Raw genomic sequence first — 24,444 nt, 5'->3', positions numbered from 1 at the left:
CAAAACGAACAGAAAGGAAATAAGAGCCAAGCTCTAGGGTTAGCAATAGCTCCAAGAAGCTGAACAAATGTTAAGAGAACTTAGAAATTACTAGTTACTGCACATACAAGGTCCTTTGGTAGGAACCTCAAAATATATGTCTGATGTCCAGCCAAATACAATACTGGAGGATTTACTACACAGGGTTTGTGGCACACTAAGAGTTATTAATGAACAAAATTGAACAGATGAGAGTGCCAAACTATTTCATGGCTAGATTGTTTCCAAATGGAAATAGATCCCCTTTTCATCAAGATAAAACAAATGCCAATACCTATCTTTTTTTAAATGAAATTAGCGGTGGCTTAAAAAAGCTGAAAATTTGCCCATACAAAATATGTTCTGCCATAGCAAATTCTGAAGGAGCTGCAGGGATGTAACAGATTTAACTGTGGACTTGTCTGATGAAACAAGTCAAATGCAGAAAGCTCCCCCCACCAGCTGGTAAAGTAACACAGGGGATGTTACACAAACTACAGCTCTTCATTCCAAAACATTATTTACTTTACAATGCATGTAGACAGTCACACGATTTCACTGGGAAGGGCACAGATAAAAACATGCTTGAGACAATGGAGTGGCAACAGAGGAACTCCTTGAGACATTTCAAAAAGCCAGCAGAATGGTTTCTGTTGGACTCTGCACTCAGAGAGGAAGGAAAGATGTGAAGAGCGTCCTCTGGGAGATCCCTCCAGCTTACATACACACAAATACATACATTCTTAACCTTTTACAAAGACATGCCTCAGTCCCACAACCACACTACTCTCTATTTGGGCAAAGGAGAGAGGACTCTAGGGCAAGGCAGGGAGATAAAAGGTATCATTATGCAACTGATTTTATATGGGTGCGGCTCACTGGTTTGATTAGCTTACACTTATTTGCATTACCAAATTAGTCAGAGGCCCTGCCGGGTTTTTTGTGCATTAGGCCCTATATACATGCAATGAAAAAGTTATCCTCACCCCTTCCCATCCATCCCTTTCCCCCAGACATGCTGGTATAAGCTGAAGGTAGAAGAGGTGAAACTGCCGACAGCCAAGCCAGCACCGGAGCAGGATTACAACTGCAATGCCCTGCCTCCTGCTGCGCTGTCCCTCTGACTCCCGGGCAGCATCAGATCTGAAATAGCCCAAGTCAGAATGAGTGGACTGTGCAAAAGGCTGGGAGGTCAGCAAAGGAAGCAACTGCAGAGGGAAAAAACAGACCAATACCTGCTGCAGCCTCCCAGAAACACCCAGGAGAGGGCAGCATGTGCCAGCATATGGAACAGGCAGCCCACCAGGAACGTGCTAAAAAACTCTTTCCGAAAGGAAAAATTAATGTAGGCATGGGATACCTGCAAACCTGTGGACAACTGGGTACCACAAGTTCTTTTCTACTCAGGCACTGGAAAAAGTGAGAAAAGCATCAGGTTTAACATTCATGAACTAGCACCTGAAATTGCCGTTTGATGCTCCAGAATGTAATTCCAACACTGAAGACATGCAGCAGACTCCCTGCACTGTTTGTTCAGTCCTTGCATATCTGGTTCCCTGTCTGGCACTGGGCCTGACAAGTTTTCATGAGTGAAGTTTGTGCAAGCTGTGACAGGAGACTCATGTCTGTCCTGCACTTCTGGAGTTAACATGAGAAAAAGATTATGCCCAAACCTACACATTTTTAAAAAAAGGTGCTCTTCCCAGGCTGCCCAACATATTGGCCACAATTTCCTCATTCAGCTGAGCAAGGCATGAGCACAAAATTGGTACAGGACCTGTCGTTCCACATTTGATCAATGCCCTAATACCCCAGCACCAAATGAAGACTCAAAGCAAACACCGAGCACGTTCATCATCTGTCCGAATACAACCACTATCTTGACAATGCTATTCTGAAGGCAAGGGGAAACAGCAAAACTCAAACCATAAGAACATTTAAATTAAGAGTTCATTACATTGTAAGATGTTAACAGCCACACACTGCCAACAGAAGAAATAATTTCGTATTATCTACAAGGACAAGAGCTTTGTACAGGAGACCCTCTCACCCTCCCCCAGGGTTCAATGAAAAATGGAGTCCTTAACAATGCAATTTATTCCCTTCTACAGCTGCGAAGTAGAATTTTCATACAATATCTTAATACACTGCTCTTTCATTGTATGCCTGCCTTTAACTCCCTCCTACACCCTGCAATTAATAATCCTTTCTTAATACCTGTACTAGTGTGAAGTTATAGGAAAACAAGAAACTTAACTGTATTTTCTCTTTCAAAGGAAATCTGATTTTGACAGTTTTGCAGGGTCTAAGTCACCAGATGCTATCCTACACAAAGAAACCTCTTCTTAGGCACTTAAAGGTCAATTGTCGAGGTCAATTGTATGAGGTTTAACAAGGCCAAGTGCTGGGTCCTGCACTTGGGCCACAGCAACCCCATGCAACGCTACAGGCTTGGGGAAGAGTGGCTGGAAAGCTGCCTGGCAGAGAAGGACCTGGGGGTGTTGGTTGACAGCTGCCTGAATATGAGCCAGCAGTGTGCCCAGGCGGCCAAGAAAGCCAATGGCATCCTGGCTTGTATCAAAAATAGTGTGGCCAGCAGGACTAGGGAAGTGATCATGCCCCTGTACTCGGCACTGGTGAGGCCGCACCTCGAATACTGTGTTCAGTTTTGGGCCCCTCACTACAAGAGGGATATTGAGGTACTGGAGCGTGTCCAGAGAAGGGCAACGGAGCTGGAGAAGGGTCTGGAGCAGAAGTCTTATGAGGAGCGGCTGAGGAAGCTGGGACTGTTTAGCCTGGAGAAAAGGAGGCTGAGGGGAGACCTTATCGCTCTCTTCAACTACCTGAAAGGAGGTTGTAGAGAGGTGGGGGTCAGTCTCTTCTCCCAGGTAACAAGTGATAGGACAAGAGGAAATGGCCTCAAGTTGCGCCAGGGGAGGTTTAGACTGGATATTAGGAAATTTTTCTTCACTGAGAGGGTTATCAAGCATTGGAACAGGCTGCCCAGGAAGTGGTTGAGTCGCCATCCCTGGAGGTATTTAAAGGACGTTTGGATGAGGTGCTTAGAGACATGGTGTAGTGGTGGTTTTGGCAGTGTTAGGTTTATGGTTGGACTCGATGATCTTAAAGGTCTTTTCCAACCTATATGATTCTGTGATTCTGTAAAGGGCACCTAGATCATGACATGTTTCTCTTGGATGCCACCCAACACTGCTCTTCTGCAATCTGTCTTCACCCCTTGATAGAAAGGTCTTAGAAAAGGAACATTATCTTTAATTTTAGGAGACATTTGAAGTAGCAGCACAGAAAACTAAAAGACAAAGAATATCAGAATCCTGCAAAAAAGTTTAACTTACTACTCCAATGCCTGTCACTACAAAAATTGAGGCAGATAGTCAATTTAAAAAAAAAAAACAACCCTGTGTTTCTATTAACCTGTGAGAACCTGAAATTAATATGACAAGAATATAATTCTTAAATTTTGTTTTAAAAAATGCAGTAACTATACTGCACTTGCTACCTGAACATTCAGTCTAAAGATGAAGTTCTAGCAAAATGGGAAACCCATCTCACTTCAGTGCAAGGTTATCCCTATTAATCTTCCAAGTGTAGATAAATTCTTTATACGGGGTTATCCAGAGAACATTTTATTCACCAACATGACTTCAGAGTGGCACTCCTGAGGCTTCATCTGTAACACACGGATAAAAGTGTAGGTCTGGTCTCACTTTACATACACATCAGTGGTTCAGTTCAACATCTTCTGGAGTTTGGAGGGCTACCTCTCTTTTCAGCATTGCTCTGGGGACGCATGCAGCCCCACCAGTAGCACTCCACAGCTGAATCGGAGGACAGATAATCATAGACTACTTGCAAAGAATTATTGTAATCAAATTTGATTCTATTCCAGCAAGGCACTTTCCACTATCCAAGTTCAATCTCTTCACATCCAACTAGACAGACAAGGATCTATAAAGGGTTTTTTTGGTTTTTTTGTTAAACCGCTCTACTTTACAATCCCCCTTGTTATTATGGAGAATGAACAACAGAACTGCAATACTTCACCCTGTGAATTAGGATTAAAGCTTCAATTTAGGATTATTTACTGGGAGCCAGGGGAAAGGAAGAAAACAAATGACTTATTGAGGAGTCACCCAAGTTTGCTTGATTCCTTTTTCCTCTCTATACTCTGTTCAGCTAGCTTCTTGACTGCTGGAAAGATTTAAAAATCAGACAGCATAAGAAATTAGACTAGTTTTAGAAAATCTAAACAGCACCACATATAAAACTTGCTACAAGGTCACTCTGTCAACAAGCTTTGCTGAAGGATGTCGTGCTGCCAGGGCAGCAGAGAAACCACCACACCAACTGCATAAATGCTCTGTTTTAAAATGAAATGCTTTTCTGTGTTCACCCAGGAACAGAAGCGCTCACAAAAATACCTTCCAAAAAGTAAAAGCCACAGGTCACAGCACTTTGGAAATGCCTGCAGAGTTCTTGTGCTTCATTAATGGAACGGGATCTATTTGTCTGGAGTCTCTCATCTAATCAATTACCAGCAGCAGCAAAATGCCACACCATATTACAGTGCCAAGCACCAATATTACAAAAGCCTACTATCACTGCTGACTTCTGACAAAAAAACAAGTCAGAGTGCAAATATAAACTTACCTTCAAAAACTCAAGGCTTTAACCATTTTCCCTGAGATCTGATGCTAAGTAATGTTCAGTTAGTGGAAGACATCATACTTACTAAAGTCTCAAATGATGGAAAGAAACATCATCCTGTTCCAGCCATGGCCCCTTGTCAAACTTCAGGTACTCAATGTCTTCAATTACCTGGAATCAGAAGATAAAAATCATTCTAAGAGGTAGTCTGATCAGAACATCCAAAAATCAATGAACACACCCCCCAGATCAATGAAATAATCAAAACATAGTGTTAAACAAGTCACCCAGCAAAAAGGCTTCACTGCTAAAGCTGTATTAACAATGCAAATGTTTAGAGCTAACATACCATCTCCCAGTCATATTTCTGGAGGTCATGGCCCTGCCATAAGCACTGGGCAGACACGTGGGGGCCAGCTCTAAAGTTTCTGGTGCTTTCAGCCTCCATGAGTAGAGGATGGCAGGGAATAAATCGGCTGAGAGGTGCCTTGTTTCCAAATTCTTACCTGACCCAAGACACTCAACCTGCCCTTGGGGCTGAAAGGAAGCAAAGAAGGTACAGCCCCACCTCTAAGGTAGAATGAGGAGGAAATGGAAGTCAGTCTACATTTAACCCCCTTTTGTTGCAAACAAAAACCATCATGCTACATAGGAAGCTTGGTTGGTTTTTTTTTTTTTTTTCAAAATGGTTTAGTGGCATACTAACTGAGATAGGTTGAGGTGCAATTGTGGCAATTGCCTCTCGGCGTTGCTGTGTGCAGTTCACATCACAGAAACCGAGGCAGGTTCCAGGCTGGAAAACTCAAACACCCTTGAAGTAGCCATACCAACAGAAGTCCAAAGGCTCCCGATTTGATCGGTCATCAAGACCTACCCATGCGTGCATGTACCCTGAGCAGAAAGGAAAGCTCACAGCTCAGCACCCAGAATCATTCAAACAAGTAACACCAGCTCAGCAAATCACTCCTCCAGCATCCCCAAACTTATCAATCCCTTATTTGAGCTTCATTTACAGCCTGGCTCCATCAGAAAACAGATCATTGCTGGTTCACTGGGTAATTGCTTAACACAAGCCTGAGGTTATCACGCACGACTGACTAGATCTGAAGGAAACCCGAACTAGTGTTGGGAGGATGCACTTAAGGCGCATGGATGAGGTGGAGACAGTACCTTGAAGCAACTTGGGAAGAAGTGGATTGTTACAGCTCCAAACACCACTTTTCAGAGGCCTTTTCCAGAAGGAAAGGATAAAGCTACGAGGTCAGGACCAAAATCCTGATGACACACTGTTGATCCATTGACAACAAGTAAGCAGGTGCCAGTAAAGTGATAGAATAATAAATGAAAAATGCTTCTATTCTTTCCTGTACATTAAATCCACTATAATTATTCCCTGCAATCACAGCAAACACTAAATCACATCTATTGCCACTTAAAAGGCAGTAACAAAGTGCTATTACAAAGTAGTTTCGACCATAAAGGTTCACTCTATTACCAGTATTATGTTTTTATGGTAAGAAATAATGGCTTAGAGATGTGACCGCATGATCATTTTCCTTGAGGCATTTGTATTTCTTAAAGACTAATTTTGCTGATAAAGACTTAAAAAATATGGTTGACATGACATCACCAAAGCGTATTTAAAACTTCAAGCAAGTTTAGATGCTCTTTAACCATTTTTGATGTCTTACAAAGAGGCAAAGTTGGCAAGCCAGGTACTATAGCTGAGAGCATAGGAAACCTACTTTTCACATAAAGAAAAAAGCCGATGACAAATCCACCTATTGATGGAAAAATGTTTCAGTTTTCAGAAAACACTACAGAAAACTGCACCACAGACATTTAGAAGAGTTTTCAAAATTGTATTTAGAAACTGCTTCTTCCTACCAAACTGCTGTAACCTAACTCCAAGATAAGCATTCCACGATGCAAAGAGGAAGAAAGGTAAATGGTAAGTTAGTTCAAATATCCATTATTTATCTTAATTATGTAATTTAAAAGCTGAACCTCCACCATACTTCCCATTAGCTATGCAAAAGCAATTACTTCTCTACTCCACAGCAAAGCTTTGGAAACCCACCGCTACAGCTGATGACAGGACTAATAATAGAGTTGCTAACAATAGGGCTCAGAATATGTTGCAGGGAAAAAGAAATCTGTATCCAAATTAATTTTGCACACTCTTATTATCATATCAGAAGATATCTCTCCCAGCAGCTTGTTAACAATGGTATCAGCCTCCCGACCAGGCTAGACAAGCAGCTTCTTAATTTATAAGGAATGCCCTGGCACCCCCTGGGAATTAGCAGCAAGTGAATGATTTAAACCTGATCACAGCACAACTTGTAATAATGTCCAGGAGAGATCAGGTCTTAATATATTGCAGAGCATGGCAGGATTTAGAAAAAACGGTTTTCAATAATGAGACCTCTTTCCGTAATCTTTGCAACTAAGCCAATATGAACAGCTTAAAGTTTCTAAGCTTGTTTCACAGCAATTTGGTGAGTGCTGCTGTTGGAAGAGCTGGGGGGGTGGCAGGCAGCAGAAGGTGACACTGTTCTTATTCATATCATTTCTGGGGACAAAGACACCAAACCCCAATAGGTTGCTCTGTCAGCTGACTTCTCCCTAAACTCCTTCCTCGCAGGTTGTTTCTTTAAGCAATAGACAGACACAAGGAGCAGTGCAGGCTACAACCCTACAGAGTTCAGACCACAGCTTGCAGGAAGGGGCTCAGCCCATGTACAGCACCTACAACTGCAAAATTCATGCAGGCTAGCTCTGGAGCCTTTCACTTCTGCACTAGCAAAGGGCACTGGTCTGTCAGCAGCCTCCCATCTTCATCATCTTCTCCAGTTTACGCAAGCTGGTGACAAGAATAAAATTGATACATAATACAAAACTCTATTCACAAGCACAGAGGAATTAAAACAATTTCGGTTAAGTTTAAGTTATTTCCTTTCTACCCCCACCTCTTTTTTAATATCCAGGGCTTTTAAAAAAAACTTTAAACAAACATATAGCTAACTTTTTATTCCCAGTTTTATCCTCATTTAAAAGCAGTCTGAAACACCCTCATGAAGCTCATTTCAGCACTTATTACTCCTTTAGCTACTACAACCAATGTTAATTACAATATGAAACCCCAACTGATCTTTTTAAAACACACTTCACAAACAAGTTGTGTATGTCTGCTATGAGCAAATCAAAAAACATTAAACTATAAGGTCATAAAAAAGATTAAACTCCCAAATCACATAGCAAATAATCTGCAGACTGAAGCTAGCTAACAGTTAAACATTGCTATCTATCAACAGGATACACCTGTGTAAACAAACACCCTACAAGCCAAAACCAACTCCCTCCTGCCAACCCTTATTTCCAAATTTCACTTTCTCTTTGGAATGAAATAGTTGAATCTGAACAGAAGGGAAAACACACAACTTTATTCTTTGAAGTGGAAAGAGTACCAATCTCTAGCTACCATCTCACAATGAAAATATGATACCATCTTGTACTTGGACTTCAAAATAATAATCCTTCCTCTAGTCCAGATTTGTCCAACCAAATTAAGAACTGCATCAGTGCATACTGATGACCCCACGTACAGTGATGACACAAGATCGCTGAGCTTGGTAGACTTCTCTACTTGAGCAGTAAGAGCTTTAGACTGACTTTAAATCCTGATCTACAGGATTAAAATAAAATCTCTAGCAATGGGTTTTACTACAAAAAATCTAGGGAGGAAACAAACTGCTTTATTCTGATCACTTCAAGACATGCTCAGAGAGAAGGAAGTGGAAAAAACAAGCAAATAACATGCCCATCCCAACTTTCTCTTAGTTCTTCTACCAAACAGCCGTGGCTACCTTCCTGAAACACCATGGCGCTCAAATCTTGGTATCCTTTCTTTTATGATACCCTGAAAAATTAACTATAATTGCTCAATATTCTCATCCACACCCTGACCTCATTTTTTCGTTCATTTCAGCATCTTCCCATTTCTCTATTTTTGTCCCTCAGAAAAAAAAAAAAAAATCTAAAAACATAGCAGAGAATATATTATTCCTGGGATGCTGATCTTTTTTGCCCCAGAGGATGCTTTTCACTGCAAAGCAGAACCCTCACTGCGGCTGCAGGCATGTGAACTTCAACAAGAAGTGCCTACCAGCTGCTATACACCTTATCCATCTACCACAAAAGCAGGAGCACCCCAACCTTGCTAACACTAAAGCCATACTTTTTTTTATGCACGTGAGAAAAATGATGGTGCGCTCTTGATTTTTCACAGGAGTACTCACAAGACTGAAACCTCAGACATTCAAGAGCTACTCAGAAATGATTTCAGGCCTAAGATGAAATGTAAAGGTTTACCCTCTTCAGATGTTTTTTTCCTTCCCAAAAAGGATACAGAAGGATTAATGTCAGGATTGTCAGCTGGTAAAGGTCGCAGATAGCTATCTGCATAAATACAGTTGATGTCAGAACAAAGGGAAAGGCTTTTGGTTTTTTTGAAGCTTCCAAAAACACCTCATTTTCAGAGATTTTAGAAATTTTGCAATACTCCAAATGCAAACAGTTGCCTCAAAGTGTGATTTCACAGTGAACTTCTATTTATCTGCTGTCGCAATGAAGCCACCAGCCTTTTTGTGGGTATAAACTCAAAATGCCTCGTGAATCTACTGGTTAATAGTTATAACCCCTATAATCAAGTGCACAAGTGTCCAGAAATCCAGACACGACAGGGCAGGACCCAAAACGTAGCACACAACCATATTCTCATAAAGGGAACTAAAAGGCCTAGAAACACACAGCAATGCAGCTAATGGGGGTTACATTTTTAGGACCAGGAAAGTCCTTATCAATATTTTCTGCTCCACAAAGCTTTTGCATGGGAACACAAGGATATTAGGTGCAGGCTACCGTCATGCTCAATGCCAACTAAAATCCACACTTCGTTCATCCAAACAAAGTCAGGCTTAAGAGAGGAGAGTTTACTGCAGACTTCAACTGAAACAGATTCATCGCTGACTCCAACAGCAGGAACCCAGCTCAAAAATCCATGAGATTTTCCAGCCCCTTGGTCCCAAGATTGGTCTCAGCAACCGCTAGTTTGGAAAAAACCTCCGTCCAGTTTTCTTGCTAACCATGACATTACATGGTGTGGAATATCCTTTTGGTCAGTCCGGGTCAGGTGTCCTGGCTGTGTCCCCTCCCAAACCTCTGCACACCCCCAGCCTAATCACAGGGGGCAGAGCGAGAAACAGAGACAGCCTTGATGCTGTGCAAGCACTGCACAGCAATAGCTAAAATACTGGTGCATTGTCAACACTGTTTTGGTCAGATCTAAAGCACAGCACCATATGGGCTCTTGCAAAGAAAGTTAACTTGACCCCAGTGAAACCCAGTCCATCAGCGAGTGAGCACAGCAGTAATAGGCTGCCTCCTGCAACAGTTAGAAATGTTCAAATATGGTTTTCTTGGTGGTTTTTTTGTTTGGTTGGTTTTTGGGGGTTTTTTTGTTTGGTTGGTTTGTTTTTTTTAAGGAACTCCACAAAGGCAGTAAGCAGTCAGAAACCTCCCTTGGTATGAATGCCAAGGTTGGGCTTACGCATCTTTAGTTAAGCAGTGACTTGGGGGCTTAGGTAGGAAAGGCTCTAAGACATATCCCATGTGAAGATGGAAGTGCCCTCACAAAACTACACACAAACCTCTGCAGTAAGATGGCCTGCTACCTGCCGAATGTCATACCTAGTGCAGGTGGGTGGACAGGTGCTGGTATACTGAAACAAATGTTGTTTTCCTTTTGCATCTGATTTGGGAAAGCCTGTTATGCTTTCCTAAACTTCTCCACTTCACCAAACTAGTAAGTTTTCCATCTCAGACAGGGTAATCACCCTGCCACTTCTCTCCTCCCAGTTGATTTAGGAATTAATCACATACTGCTGTGCAAAGGTCTGGACCTATTTCCTAAAGCAGAGAGCAATATAACCAGCCTCATATTTCTTTTCCCCTCTGAGGAAAGGAGAGCATTAAAAGGACTCTAGGAGGATTATCAGAGCTTTCAAACAAGAAATACAGAGGATAAAAATATTAAAATCAGCAAGACATATCTGAAAATATCTTTTAAGTGCAGCTGAGATCCTTATTGCTACTACAGAATTCAAGTGAGCTTTGAGGGATTCACCATGTAACTTTCATATCTAGAACTGAAGTGGGCCCACTACAAACCTGTCCAGAATTACAAAGAGCTTGTTGCTCCCTCTGACAGGGGACAGCACCTACGACAAGTCAACAATGGGGAAGCAAAAGGCTTCTGTTATCCCACTAATAATCCTCCATGAGCAAGCATGTTTGCTGAAGTAAGGCAAATATATTACACCTACTCCAAAAAATAACACAGTGGAGTACAAGGAAGCAGTGATCTCATGTTAATCCTGTCACATAATAAGAGATGGTTTATTTCTAGCAATAAGAAGGCAATTTACCTGGCTTGGTCCAGGGTTAACGTGTCTGGCAAAATCATTTGGAGAAAAAAATTGCAGTTTAGATACCATGTGTTAGTTCATACAGATGAATAACCCAGGGTTACAAAGCTTGTAACAGCTCTGGCTATCCAGCTGTTTGCTATAACCTAATGACAACTAGCTTTTAGAAAACAACTGCTATTTTATCACATAGGAACCTGTGCACCAACCTGGATCACAAGAAGCTGCACAACAGCAAAAGCCAACAGAGACAGACTTTACACCAGTAGACAGTCTCAGCTGACTGCTGGAGGTGACTTACCTCCTGGTTAATGCCATTAGTTCCCAAACTGAGCTATGCAGAGCCTTGCCCATCCCACCAGCCACTTCAAACAGCGATGCTGACTGAACAGCCAAACACTGCACAGCCCAGCAGAGACTCAGGAAATGCTGCTTCCACCTCCCTCACAGGATTTGCTTGGAAAAACAAACCAAATTCGGAAACACCCACCACAAGTTACATCAGACAAAAGACACTAAGAAAATTATGAGTGTTTAATCATGTGGTCTATAGGGGGCTTTGCTTGCTCAGACAGCCAGGAATCTTGGCAAAAGGGATGGGAGGTGGGATTTCCACTCTCCTGACAAAACGACACTCACTCATCAAAATACTCAAGTACAGACCCAGCCCAGATCTTTGCCATAGCAACAAACACTAAATGCATTAAGTAGTTAACTAAGTTTGTTATCTAGACAATGTGTTCTCTTTACATTTCAGTCTTGAAAATTTAAAAAAAAAAAAAAAATCAATATATGCAACAAATTCTTACCTTTTCCACATCTTCTGCCTCAGTTGCTGTGTACTGCAGAACTTCACTGGTCTCGCTGCAAAGAGGAAAAAAAACCTGAATTCCCCTGATACAACTGCTCTACCCATCCTCTCCCCCCTGCTCCAAAATGAAGCAGAAATGAAGTTAAAAGGCACAAACACAGAACCAGAATAATTACAATTTTTTAGAATGCTTAGAGTTCTTGCAATAGAATTCCTATTAGACCTGTAAGTTGCTTCTTTCCTGGTGGAAAATTGTTTCTAAAGGGCAAATGGCCTGTGGTATCTACATAGTTTTCATCCAAAAAATTTTTTTAGAAAATCCCACCTATGAATTTGTTTCCATTTCACCAATGTGGATACTTGCCCCAATTACAATGGCCCAATCTGTTTGAAGCCAAGTGAAATTTTCAGCCAGCCTAACCCAAAACTTCCATAGACCTTCCATTTTATAACAAGTACATTAATACCTGTGGGTAATTTTTAACAGAAGAATACATTCATTCACCATTATTTAGTAAGACTGAGCTAACCGAACCAATACAACGCAGGCAGCAAGACCTGTAAGTAGAAAATCATGTAATCAGGAAGCTATTACCTGTTTTAAAAGACTGTTTTCCCACATTAGCCTTCCCACAAGTAGAAAAGTCCCTTGCAGAGCAGTTCCGCAATAGGAGTTCCTATATGAACGTGTTTCACTACTACATACACGCAGCTGCCCTCGGTAACAGTTGACCCCCAACCTGCTCCAGCTGCCCTAGGAGACCTTTCCTTTAGCTAACAAAAACTTAAGAGAAAATAAAATGGAAGCCCCATGTGCACGGTATATCAAAAAACACACAGCAAAGCTGAAGAGCATTAGGAAGAATTTGCAGACTTTTTGCTTAGCATAACCGCTTCCAAGTTTAATCGGGATTAAGGCTGGTAATATAACACTGTTGCTCTAAGTAGTCACATTATCAAAATAACTTGTAACTGCACTAGTCCAAACTAGTTCCTGGGCTGCATTAACACTGGTCAGTCAAAACAGCTCTGGTAAAAAAGTTCATTTATAAAATGCCTTTAATTCCTACGAACTCCCAAGCTCTTACAGCCAGCCATTCAACTGGTACTTCTAGTAGGGGAGCTACTTAAAGAGCTAGTTCTCAACTTGAGAACAAAGCATAAAGCCTCACACAACTTCAGTCACAGAAAGAAAATAAATGGCTTCCTTTCAAAGGGAGCTGATGTGACAGCGTAGCATACATACTCACATCTTCAATATCAACGGTCAGTAATCAAAGGGAGAGGTCAGACTTCAGAGTCTTATACTGGCAATTGCATTAACAATGCAGACCAAATCACTCAATACTCTGCAGATTATTAAGGCTTTCATTAAGAGAAAACAGCTGCTCAGTAGAAGCAGTATTGGATATGAAAGAGAACATTAGCAATCCTAGGGCTTTGGTCTAGGAAAAGAAAAATAAAATGAAACACTACAGCTGTCTGTTCAAAATCACAAGGTAATACCTGCCACAGCACCGGGCTCACAAATCACTCTCAAAAGAAACATTAAAAGACATTCATAAACACATCAGACTAGAAAGGAAGCACCAATTTTAAGATAGCCACACTTTCACTGTAAAACACACCACTCCAGGCACCATCAAGTTGCTCCAATTAAATGGAATAAGATAACAGGAATTTTGCTAAGTAACAAACTAGGCTATTTTCCTGCTGCATTTTAAGAAAAGCAAGAGAACAAGCAAACATAAGCTTGAACATGGAAAGTATGCAGGAGTTTGTTCAACAGTCCATAATAACTTTTTAGCGTGTCTAAACCAGATTTTGGTCATCCTCAAGAGTTAGAGAATCAAATACTTCTTAGTCTGCCTAGAGACTAACAGCCAGGCATAAATAAAGTTCACCGCATCACCCTGCGAGCCAGCAAACAGTTAAAGACAGTCAAAGCTTCTGTATATTTATCCAATATAGAAGCCATCAGTGAGGCCCAGAGATGCGCAAAGCTCAAGTTTCACACATTCACAACTCCCTCACATCAAGGGGACAGAGGCATCTTTCTTCAGACCTGAGCACAAAGATTGATCTGACAAGCTATTGTAAGCCCATCCGCTGATGAGGATGCCAACCGGAGGGTGTTTGCTTAACAAGCATACTGACCACGTACAGACAAAGGGGAAAGAGTTGAAATCACAGCAGGACCAGCTAGTCTAGGATTTAGCTTCACTACACACCATGGTGTATTTCTGGGGCTCAATTTGATCCAAAGAACAAGCAGCATTTTTCTTCTCGCCGGTAAATTCAGAACAGTTCTGCCCTCAGGGGGATGACAGTCCCAAGGCTTCCCACTCTCCCTCTGCACCCTTAGCTCCCACTTCCTTCCGAGAGCCATGTGCTGGCTGCTAATCCGTGGGGGACGCATCCGTGGGGGACGCAGCTGACCATACATCGCACCAACAACTTCTGCCCTCTATGAATGACAGGCTCAATATGAAGTTATTCAGTTCAATTGCTGACAGCACAATTACACCGATTTACCCTGAGAGCTGGGAGCAAGAAAGCAAGGGGAAACAAGCAGGCTACAACATACCTGAAGATCTACTTTGACTTAAATGTAACTCAGTAGTCAGCCTCATGCACACACTGAACCTTGCACAATTAGAGATCGTTTTGATGTAAAGTAGGCCTGGCTCTGTGACCTTTAAGAGTTTCCCTTCCAGAAAACTATTTGTTTATGAGGGACCAAGATTGCTTACCTTCACACTTTTAAGACAATTTGATTTTTGATAGAGCTCTTTTATAGCTTGCCAGCTGTCCCAATTCTTACAATAGTCTCCTCATCTCAAGTTTACAGGGCACACATTCTTGCTTCCCAGCTACAGAAAGCCAGGGGAGCCCAGAGAAGAGCATGTTTAGTCTCTCAGAGGAGGTAGCAGGGCAGTCTTTATTTATCAGCACCAACAAGTCCATCAAATCCTTTTCAAATGTGGAAGGCTGTCAGGTGTATGCCTCGTGAGACAGAGAAACAGAAGCAGAAGAGGGAACAACAAGCCCTTACCTGAAAACCTCTTTCCCCTCTCACTCTGTATCACTATCAAGAAAATAGCCAAAGCTATGACAACTGAAAGGTAGTTTTTAGGAGAGAAAAATCCCAAACTTTCCAAAAAGGCCTGAGAAAAGCTTATATTGAATCACACACTCCTCAGGTCATGCAAACGCAAGCATACTGCTATAGCCATGGTATTCCAGACATCACTCCAAGAAAGCACTCCAACCACTGTAGCAAGGTAATAGAAAGAGCAGTGAAGGTACCAACACCAACCACAGAGCACTGTCATAAGACAGAGACAGAATTTGTTTTTCCAGAGCAAACACAGACCAGATTCCTGGCTTTGCTCCTGAAGCACTCTTAACTACGAACAAGTTTATGCTTCCCTGTATCTGACTCCATGACAGCGAAGCTGCAGTGCTGCAAGACAGCAGGATGAAAAGACATACTGCAGATCAGGGTTCATTAGCTTTGCAATGTATTAGGTGGGTCAATTAATGAAATTCAATGAATTTACTATTGTAAACACTTCCCCCACTCTGAATCTGTTAAGAGTCAAAAAACATTGCTTTATAAGCTCACACCTAAAAAGATTTCATTTTTCGTCTTCCAATATTCTAACACTGGCATCAGGCTTCTCAGATGCCAGAGGTAACTACACGCAAGTATACATAGTTGTTATGCTATGGATGCAATACCCCATCATTAGAAAATAATATTATACCATGTAGCACAAAGAGGATTTCTCATATGACATGGTTTTATTTGCTTAAATTGGCAGAGATTTTAGGATTTGCACACATTTTTACTCAAAGACTCAGACAAAACAGTTTGGTCTGCTAACCTGATCTCCGGTAAGAAAGTTTTCTTGTAAGCATCCTCAATATTCTGGAGATACAAAGGAGACACCTTCTTCTCATATGGCTAAAAACAAACAGAAAACAATATTGTGAAATGAGTTTTCTTTCTTTTCCCACCAGCGCAGATTCCAGTCTAAGCAGAAGGCACTGTCACACCATCTGTCAAGAGCTCGCTTTTTATTAGCGGCCAGATGTCCAGTGAGCCACATACACATTAATGAAAATTTTAAGAATTAAGACATTTGGAGTGTTTAGAATTTCTTATATGGCACTAAATATCTAGAGTACCCCAAGGAACAAGTCAGTCTGCATTAATCACTGCTTTACCATGTACTATTAGGCCCATTGTTTTATTAGCCATGTAAGATTCTTCCGATATGCTACTGAATCTATAAAAGGGATCTAGAAAGGGAAAGGCAGGTTCAACAGAAGAATGTAAGAGTAAACCAAACTTTCTTGCAATTTCAGTTTGTTACAGTAATCACCTCGTTTTCCCTGAGCTCGCATAAATTAAATGTACCATACATCAACAGTCTCAAAAAGTTTAACTTTCCAAGGACTGATTAATCCTAGCTACCTGCATATTCAAGTTTCATCCAGGAAAAAGGAGAATCATAGAATAGAAGGTTGTCCAAGTCTGCCTTTTCAATGACAGGGCCAACGTGCATCTATTTCTCCAGTTTCAGACAAGTACATGGGCAATCACTCACTCCAAAAATCTTTCTTTTGAGATTTCATGGCTATTATACCTGCTGTTAAACAGTTCACCATCAGCTATATCTGCTGCACAGTGTACTTTAATGTCACATTTGCAAAATGTCACAAATTTCTCTAATCTACCATGTGTTCCTTCAGTTCAAACCCCAAATTAAATTACATTTCCTACTTGAAACGTTCATCCAAGATGCTCATTATGTTGGAAGGATCTATGTCTCTGCTAGTTGGGCCCACTGGAGGGCTTTTCTTTTCCCAGTGCCCTGCAAAAACAGAACGCTGAAGACCAATGAAACACTCCATCCGCCAAGAAGGCAGAATTCCCAAAAATACCATCCCCAAACAAGCACTAGTGTTCAGCAATGCTACTGCCCCAAGGAAGTTACAAGTTACATCAGCAATTTCTGCCAGAAGGTCTCAAAAATGCCAGTGACCTTTATGCTCACAAGGGCAAAGAACTCACAGGTTCCCACGACACATTAAGAAGCTTCTAATTCTGTCACTGAAGTTGCTGAAACAAAAAAGCTATGGTTTTCCTATACAAAAGTATCTTGTTCGTTAAAGCGCAGAGGCACGTTCAGTCATGGCCTAAACTGCTGGAGGGGCAGAGGGGAGAGTCATTCGACCGGCAGACGCAGGCCACGCAGATCACGAAGCAGCAAGGGCAGCCTTCCATTTACAGCTCTGAAGTCACTTCCCTGTGGCAATCATCAGCCTCCCTCTTAAATGAGCAGGAAACTGCAAAACGAAATGCTACTAGCTCACCCTAGCACACTAATATACACACACATGCTTTGAGAGAAGCAGGCGTAGCCAAAAGTGACCTGAGAATTTTATAGTAATAAATTTTTCTTTGAATCTATCAGACTTTCCACAGTTAAATACTTCACTTGACTACAATTCCTCTTAGCCTTTGAACAAGGTACAAGGTAAACATCATTTAATCCTCATGACACATCTAAGAACAGTTACAAGCACATGTCCAAATATCACAGAAGGGGGAAGAAAAAACCCAAACCAAAAACCTTATTTAGATTAGTCATTATACAGAAGTACCCTACAGCTTTTCTGATCCAAGACTACTTCAATAATGCAGTAATCCAATACACTGATATAACGAGAGAGGTGATTTGAAGACAATGCTACAGAACTAAGTTAGTTTTCTTTTCTTTTGAACAGTAGTCTCCATCCAATACCATGATTTTTAAAAAGACATCTTGGAGAGAAACTATGTGACCCTCAAAGGGTTTTGAGAGAAAAAGTGAGAATGTCCCACAACCGTCAAAGATCAACAGGTAAAAGTCACATATCATGACTTCAGACTAGACTGAAGTTGCAGTAGTGACAAGAAGCAACTGTATTTCTTATCAACTTTATATTAGATTAGCCAGAAAGCACCCTGGATTTTGTATCTCATGGAATACCTATGCAAAACTAGTTTTAAGTTTAAAATTGGTGGTTTTGCTGTGTTAACACAAAAGCACCAAGCAGCAATTTTCTTAATTTCAGAAAGTTAACTGAGCTTGCTTATCACAAGTGACCCACACATTAACGTCAACACAGGTCTGAAACAGCAGTCAACTGGGGACCCTGGAGAAGGGGACGGCCAGTTGGGGCTTCCAGCACTCAGGAAGCACAGATAATCTTAGGGCGTGCTGCAAGAAACATATTACCTGGACACGACTCCTGAAACAGCAGCTACAAAGGTTGTTTTCTAAGGGCAGATGATTTTTACAGGGCTTCTCATTACAGAAATGACAGCATATTGATGCAGTCAAAGTTGATTTTTGCTTTTGGAGCAAGCATACCAGAATACCCACACAGTCATCACCAACACACAGTTCTCACACCTAAGAGGACGAGAAGCTTTTCAGAAGCAGAATTCTGCGGCAAACCCCACAGGACTCCCGCATAAGGGCACGATTACAACAAACATTAGCAGGCAGTAATAGTGGCAAGAGATAAAATTACCTTGCCTTTCTCTTGAATCCTCCTCTGCACCTCTGGGACGGGTACATCTATATAAATGACGCAGTGAGGCGGCAGGAATTCACAAATGCTGACCTCTTTGATCTCCTTGTAGTGATCAAGACCTGTATAAAAACAAAACCAAACACACTGGAGAGCTAAAGGCACACAGTTCATTATAACCAGTTTTCAAACTCATTCAGCAAGAAGTTGCAACTCACAGCAGGTGTTAAAAAAATAAATATACACCTCCTAAATTTAAGCCAAATCAAACAAGACAGCAGAAACATGAGGCAGTCCGGGAAACAATTATCTTCACCTCAGGAGTAGCCAAAATGCCAGATTTGCTAAGAACAGACAGAAACAAGAATTTCAATAGCAATTTAAGGGGTCAGCTGATGACTGGGCTTTACAGTTGTTTCCTACAGACTTTCAAACTTTTGTTCAGCTGTAAGTTTGCATGTTTTGGCTGGGGCTGGTCTCCTATGTATGTCACATAACCGCTCCATTCCTAGCCAAGGGATGAAGACTCCACGCATCTGCCCACAAGGCACCAGCACAGTAACACCACGCTGCTCAGGAGCTCAGCGCCAGTAACTGCAAACCACAGAATCACTCAGGTTGGAAGGAACATCCACATCTGGTTCAACCACTCTGCTTAGAGCAGGGTCATCTAGAGCAGGTGGGTCAGGACTGTGTCCCACAGTGTTCTGAGTATCTCCAGGATAGACGTCCCACAGCCTCCCCAGGCAACCAGCTCCAGGGTTTGACTACCTTCACAGTAGAAAATGTTTTTTTTCTTATAAATGGAACTTCCTGTATTTCAGTTGGTGCCCCTTGCCTCTTGTTCTCTCACTAGGTGCCACTGAGAAAAGGCTGGTTCCATCCAATACTCCTCCTCCTCCTCAAGTATTTATATACTTAAATACCAGCAGGTATTTATACACATCGCCCTCAGCCTTCTCTTCTCCAGGCCAAAGAAATCCCAGCTCTCTCAGCCTCTCCTCACACATTGGATGCTCTAGTTTCTTAGCGACCTCCGTGGCCCTTTGCTAGACTCACTCGAGTAAGTTCCTACCTTTCCTCAGCTGGTAGCCCAGAACTGGGCACAACACTCAGATTTGGTGATCACCTCCCTTGACCTGCTGACAACACTCTTCTTCATGCAGCGCCCTGGACGCTGGTGGCGTCCTTTGCCACAAGGACGCCTTGTGGCAAAGGATGCCTTGTGTCCTTTGCTGGCTCACATTTAACTTGGTGTCCATCAGGACCCCCGGGTCCTCCTCTGCAAAACTTTCTAAACAGTTGTCTCCCAGCGTATACAAGTGCCTGCAGTTTTTCCTTCCCAGGTGCAGGACTTTGCATTCCCTTTTGTTGAACTTCATGAGGTTACCACCCAACCATTTCTTCAGCCTGCCCACGTTCCTCTGCATAGCACCAAAAACATATGGTGTGTCAGCCATTCCCCTCCCAGTTTTGCATCACCTGCAAATCTGCTGAGGCTGCATCCCATCATCCATGTCTTAAACCCAGTTTAAATGGTCAGCCCCAGTATCCATGATATCCCCAGTGACCATGATACATGGTCAGCCCCAGTATCCTCCCCTGGGCTACACCACTAGTTATTGGCCTCCAGATGGACTTTACACAGCTGATCACAACCCTTTGAGCCCAGCAGTTCAGCCACTTTTCAATCTACTACCCACATATCTAATCCATACTTCATCAATTCGTCAATGAGGATGTTACGAGAGACACCGCTGAAGGCCTTGCTTAAGATAAACAATATCCATTGCTCTCCGCTCATCAACTGAGGTAGCCTTCTATGAGGAGCTGACTATCAGATGTTTAAGCGTGATTTCCTTTTCATAAAACTATGATGACTATTCTCCATCACCTTCACATCCTCCATATATTTGGAAATGGCTTCCAGGAGGATTTGGTCCATCACCTTCCTGCAGATCAAGCTGAGGCTGACTGGCCTGTAGCTTCCTGGATCCTCCTCCTTGCCCCTCTTGAAGGCAAGAGCAACATTTGTGTTCTTTGAGATTCAAAAGGGAGCTGGCCATTTAAGGCAAGTAGGCCAAACCCTGCTGACCCATTATTTACCTCCCACCTAATTAGCTGCAAGATCACAGTCTGCCCAAAGGACCTCTAGTCTTCATCAGCATGCTCACCCACATTTCCAGGGAACTACAGGAGTCTCTGGCTGACAGGACGCAAGTAAGCAATACACAGAATACATGTTCTTTAACATGTAAGCAGAACCAAAGCCTTGAATTAAAACTGGAAGTCTCATGGCTTGAGGTTGGTCCTTGATGCATGGAACAGCAAGGTGCTAAGCACCTCATGAAGAACTCTGATTACTTAAAGGAGCCCATCTGCCAAGCAGGCTGTTTTGTTTCTTTTTTAAAAACTAAACTACCACGCTTCTGGCTGAGGTTATGGCAAAATAACTTCCTTTTGCATGCACATAACTTACATCGCTTGTGGACATAGCCTTGTTTAAACATTGCATCCAGAAATACAAAGTCGCTGTAGGGAGAGCGCTCCATCACCACACCTTGTCCTGCAATTGAAAGTAGGTTCCAGTCAGCGAGGCTCAGAGAGACTAATGGCAGCAACATCTAAAGTTACAGTACTGCTCTTACGGTCAGTTTTCTGAATGCTTTTCTAGAAACTTTAAATAAAACAAAAGTGCAAGTTTTTGGCTCTCACAAACGTTCTGGATATGTATGCTGAACATGCCTGTCTCACCCATACGTATATTCTCCTACCATGCCTATCACCACAGTAGCTGAGTACTACTATATTTAAGGAGTACATTTACATTCGTGCCTGATACTTTCTGGCATTCGCATCTTTTCATCTTCTTTGGGAAACGCTTATTAAAGCACAAGCAACAGGTAAATCAGAGTTGGCATAGGAAATCTTTTCTCACCAGAAGACACTCAAATTATAACAATACCACCACAAAAACAGTATTTAACGAAATCAAAAAGACTGAATAGAAGTCACCATCAGGAACTAAGTCTAGGGAGAGTTTTAAAAAGGCTGTACAAGTCACAGCTGTCTTGGTATTTTTAAAATGTCTTTTTGAAATCACTCATCAGCAATTTCCAAATTAAAGCTAATCAAATTGCTAACTGGTACATATTTCCTTCACTAGAAATGATACGAGATACTGTTCTAAAAAAAATATGCAGGGTATTTTCCTAAGTGGACTGTTAACCTGTACTCACTAAGGGGGGGAACTAAAAAGCTTAACAACACCATAGCCTTTCATTTAAAAATGCAAATACTAGCAAAGCACTTCAGAACAGCTTACTCGCAACTTACACTACTAAGTTAATTTAGAAATGACATTTATTTACTGTGAAATCTAACCTGTGGCCAGCAGATGCTCCAACGCATCAGCATACTGTAAAACACGGTTACCGAACAGCCAAGCTTGCAGTCGATAAGAGTGTCCATCGGGGCATGTCGGATCATTGTAAAATCTCTCTAGGTTACAGAAACCATTAAATTTCTCATGCAGCAATGTTCCGTCTCCCGTGATTCTGTCTAGGTAATGGATGTCTGCTTCTGGGAAATATTTCATTCCTGACAAAAAAGAAACCCACAACAGAGCACCAATCAAAATAATAAGTTTTGTTCATTTACAGTAAACACCTATTCAGCTCATTTAAATATATAGCTTTACTTCAAGCAACACTTGAAAACAGCACAAAATCCTTTGGTCAGTCACATCAGAGTGCACACAAACCCTAATTTGAAGTATTGCCACCTTTCACCTCCCCAGTGAGAGCTGAGCTATCATTCTAAGCAGAATCTTTTTGCCACCAATCCTCTAATCACCTTGATTGATGCTCTGCGTACACCCATGCAGAAAACCCTAACTCTCAAGGTGCTCAGTGAGCAAACCGACTTCATTAGAAGTAAAATTTCATTCACAACAATTCATAGTTACACAAGTGTCCCGTGGATCTGACAAGCGTCCCATCCTCATTTCAAACCTCACCAACATTTTATTCTCCCCTTATCTATAAGCTCTCCACATTAACTGAGGCATTGACCAATGAATAATTTCCTAGTCAAGAACTGCTGGTTTGGTAAACTAACTTTCTTTACACAAGAATGACAATCAGACTGTTAAATTCTATTAACTATTACAGAAATAGGGAAAATAAGATGTACCTAGTTTTTCTGCTATTTGTTGTGCAAGCTTGCCCTTCCCAGAAAATAAGTTTCCCTCCACTGTAAAGATTTTGCTGTATGCGGTGAACTTTTTTGTAGCTCTGTCTCCCAACACATAAGCCAGCCAACCATACTGCAAATTCTGCTCGGAGCTGATATGAATTCTTGCCTGAAAGAAAACACAACAACAAAATTAGCATATTTTAGTTTTCTTAGCTGAACTAGGCATGCTCAAAGTGCAGCTTTTTCAGACCTTCTGCACATGCATGAGGATACACACTTGCACATCTAATACAAGGAATTTTCATACAGTAAAGTTAGCACTGTCATTTCAGCTCAGCAACTGAAGCAGTATTTAGGCTGAGAAGCTGTTTATGAAATGCAAGACTGAGAAGACAGAAACCATGAAACAATTTTCAGTGTGTTTAAAGCTTGAGGCAGGACTGCCCTGCCAGAACTCTGCTCTGAATCTACACAACGACTGAAACTTCCCAGACTTCCTGATGGCCACAGACACATGATGTGCCCTGCATTCCCATGGGAGATCCTAGAGCAGGCTTTTATTTATGTTTTTGTTTGTTTGTTAGTTATTGAGTAGAGATTAACATTAAACGCTCTCGCAGTCTCTCAGGAGAGTTACAGCTTCATTTCTGCACAACACAGTTCCTGGACAAAGGCAGAAAGAAATACTCACCTGGCCTGCAAAGCTGCAGGCAGCACGCTACTGAGCCCTGCTCAGCACAGCTGCCCAGACTCTGGTAAAAAGTGAATAAACCTTATTTTGAGTAATGCGGTGACCTCACTTACACATGTGAGATTTTATTTGTATTTAATGTTCTTCTGCTTGCACCTCCAGAGATCACATTCGCAAGCTGAAGGTCACTGGGTCACCACACTCTGGTCTCAGGTATTCACTTGTGTCTCTACCTGAAGCCTCGCCTCCTCTCCGAGCCCCTGCATTCGCCCATTGGGAAGGTCCCTGTCTAAGAAGCCGCCCAGCCCAGCCCAGCCCAGCCTCCCCCACGCCGCAGGGCCACCGCCAGCGCTTCCAGGGACACGGCCCCTCCCGAGCACAGGACCGCTGCCAGGAGCGGAGGCCGACTCGGAGGGCCAGGCGCTACCACCACAGCCCGCGCAAGCGGCCAGGCCCCCCGCCCCGCCGCCAGCCCCGCGGGGAGGCCGGAGCGGCCCGGGCACCCCAAGGTGAGCCCGCCCGGCCGCGCTGAGGGGCGGCCGCCGCAGCCAGGGGAACCGCGGCTGGGCGCAGGAACCTCCCCCTTCCCCTTCCCCGGCCCCGCTCACCGCCGGCACGACGGCGCTCCCCAGGCGGCCCCGAGCGGAGGCGGCCGCGGCCGGGCCGAGCTTGGCCAGCCACAAGGACATGGCGGCACCCAGGAGACGCGGCCGGCCCCGCCGCGACGGAAGGGGGCGGGCGCGGATAGATGACGTCACGACAGCGGGGCAGAAGCCCGCCCGGCGCCGCTACGAGGGCGCGGCCGCCGGCCACGCCCCCTACTCGCCCCGTAGTCGCTGGCCACGCCCCCGCCGCGCCGCGCGGGCTGCGCCTGCAGCGGGCAGCGGGCAGGCAGCGGGCAGCAGGCAGCAGGCAGCAGGCAGCAGGCGGGAGCGCATTGCCTCGCAGACGAGCGTGCCGTGGGGTGGGAGGTGCAGGGG

The 24,444-nt window shown here is 42.9% G+C and overlaps 1 protein-coding gene across 1 annotated transcript in view; it reads right to left on the bottom strand.

The window, feature by feature from the left end:
- Window positions 1-24,214, bottom strand: part of NDUFA10 (NADH:ubiquinone oxidoreductase subunit A10) — a 43,260-nt gene extending 19,046 nt beyond the window's left edge. The window contains exons 1-8 of the mRNA XM_075511805.1: window positions 24,073-24,214; window positions 22,771-22,939; window positions 21,961-22,176; window positions 21,056-21,142; window positions 18,577-18,698; window positions 15,876-15,955; window positions 11,984-12,038; window positions 4,772-4,857 (exon numbers count right to left, since the gene is read on the bottom strand). Of these exons, the coding sequence (XP_075367920.1) occupies window positions 4,772-4,857; window positions 11,984-12,038; window positions 15,876-15,955; window positions 18,577-18,698; window positions 21,056-21,142; window positions 21,961-22,176; window positions 22,771-22,939; window positions 24,073-24,153 (896 nt within the window). The 5' untranslated portion in view covers window positions 24,154-24,214. The remainder of the gene's footprint in view (window positions 1-4,771; window positions 4,858-11,983; window positions 12,039-15,875; window positions 15,956-18,576; window positions 18,699-21,055; window positions 21,143-21,960; window positions 22,177-22,770; window positions 22,940-24,072) is intronic.
- Between the last annotated feature and the right edge of the window lie 230 nt (window positions 24,215-24,444).

The sequence above is a fragment of the Mycteria americana genome, chromosome 9, assembly GCF_035582795.1.
Source record: "Mycteria americana isolate JAX WOST 10 ecotype Jacksonville Zoo and Gardens chromosome 9, USCA_MyAme_1.0, whole genome shotgun sequence".
NCBI classification, from domain to species: Eukaryota; Metazoa; Chordata; class Aves; order Ciconiiformes; family Ciconiidae; genus Mycteria; species Mycteria americana.
Note: the sequence above shows the minus strand (reverse complement) of the source record. Positions and strands in the feature narration are given on the sequence as shown.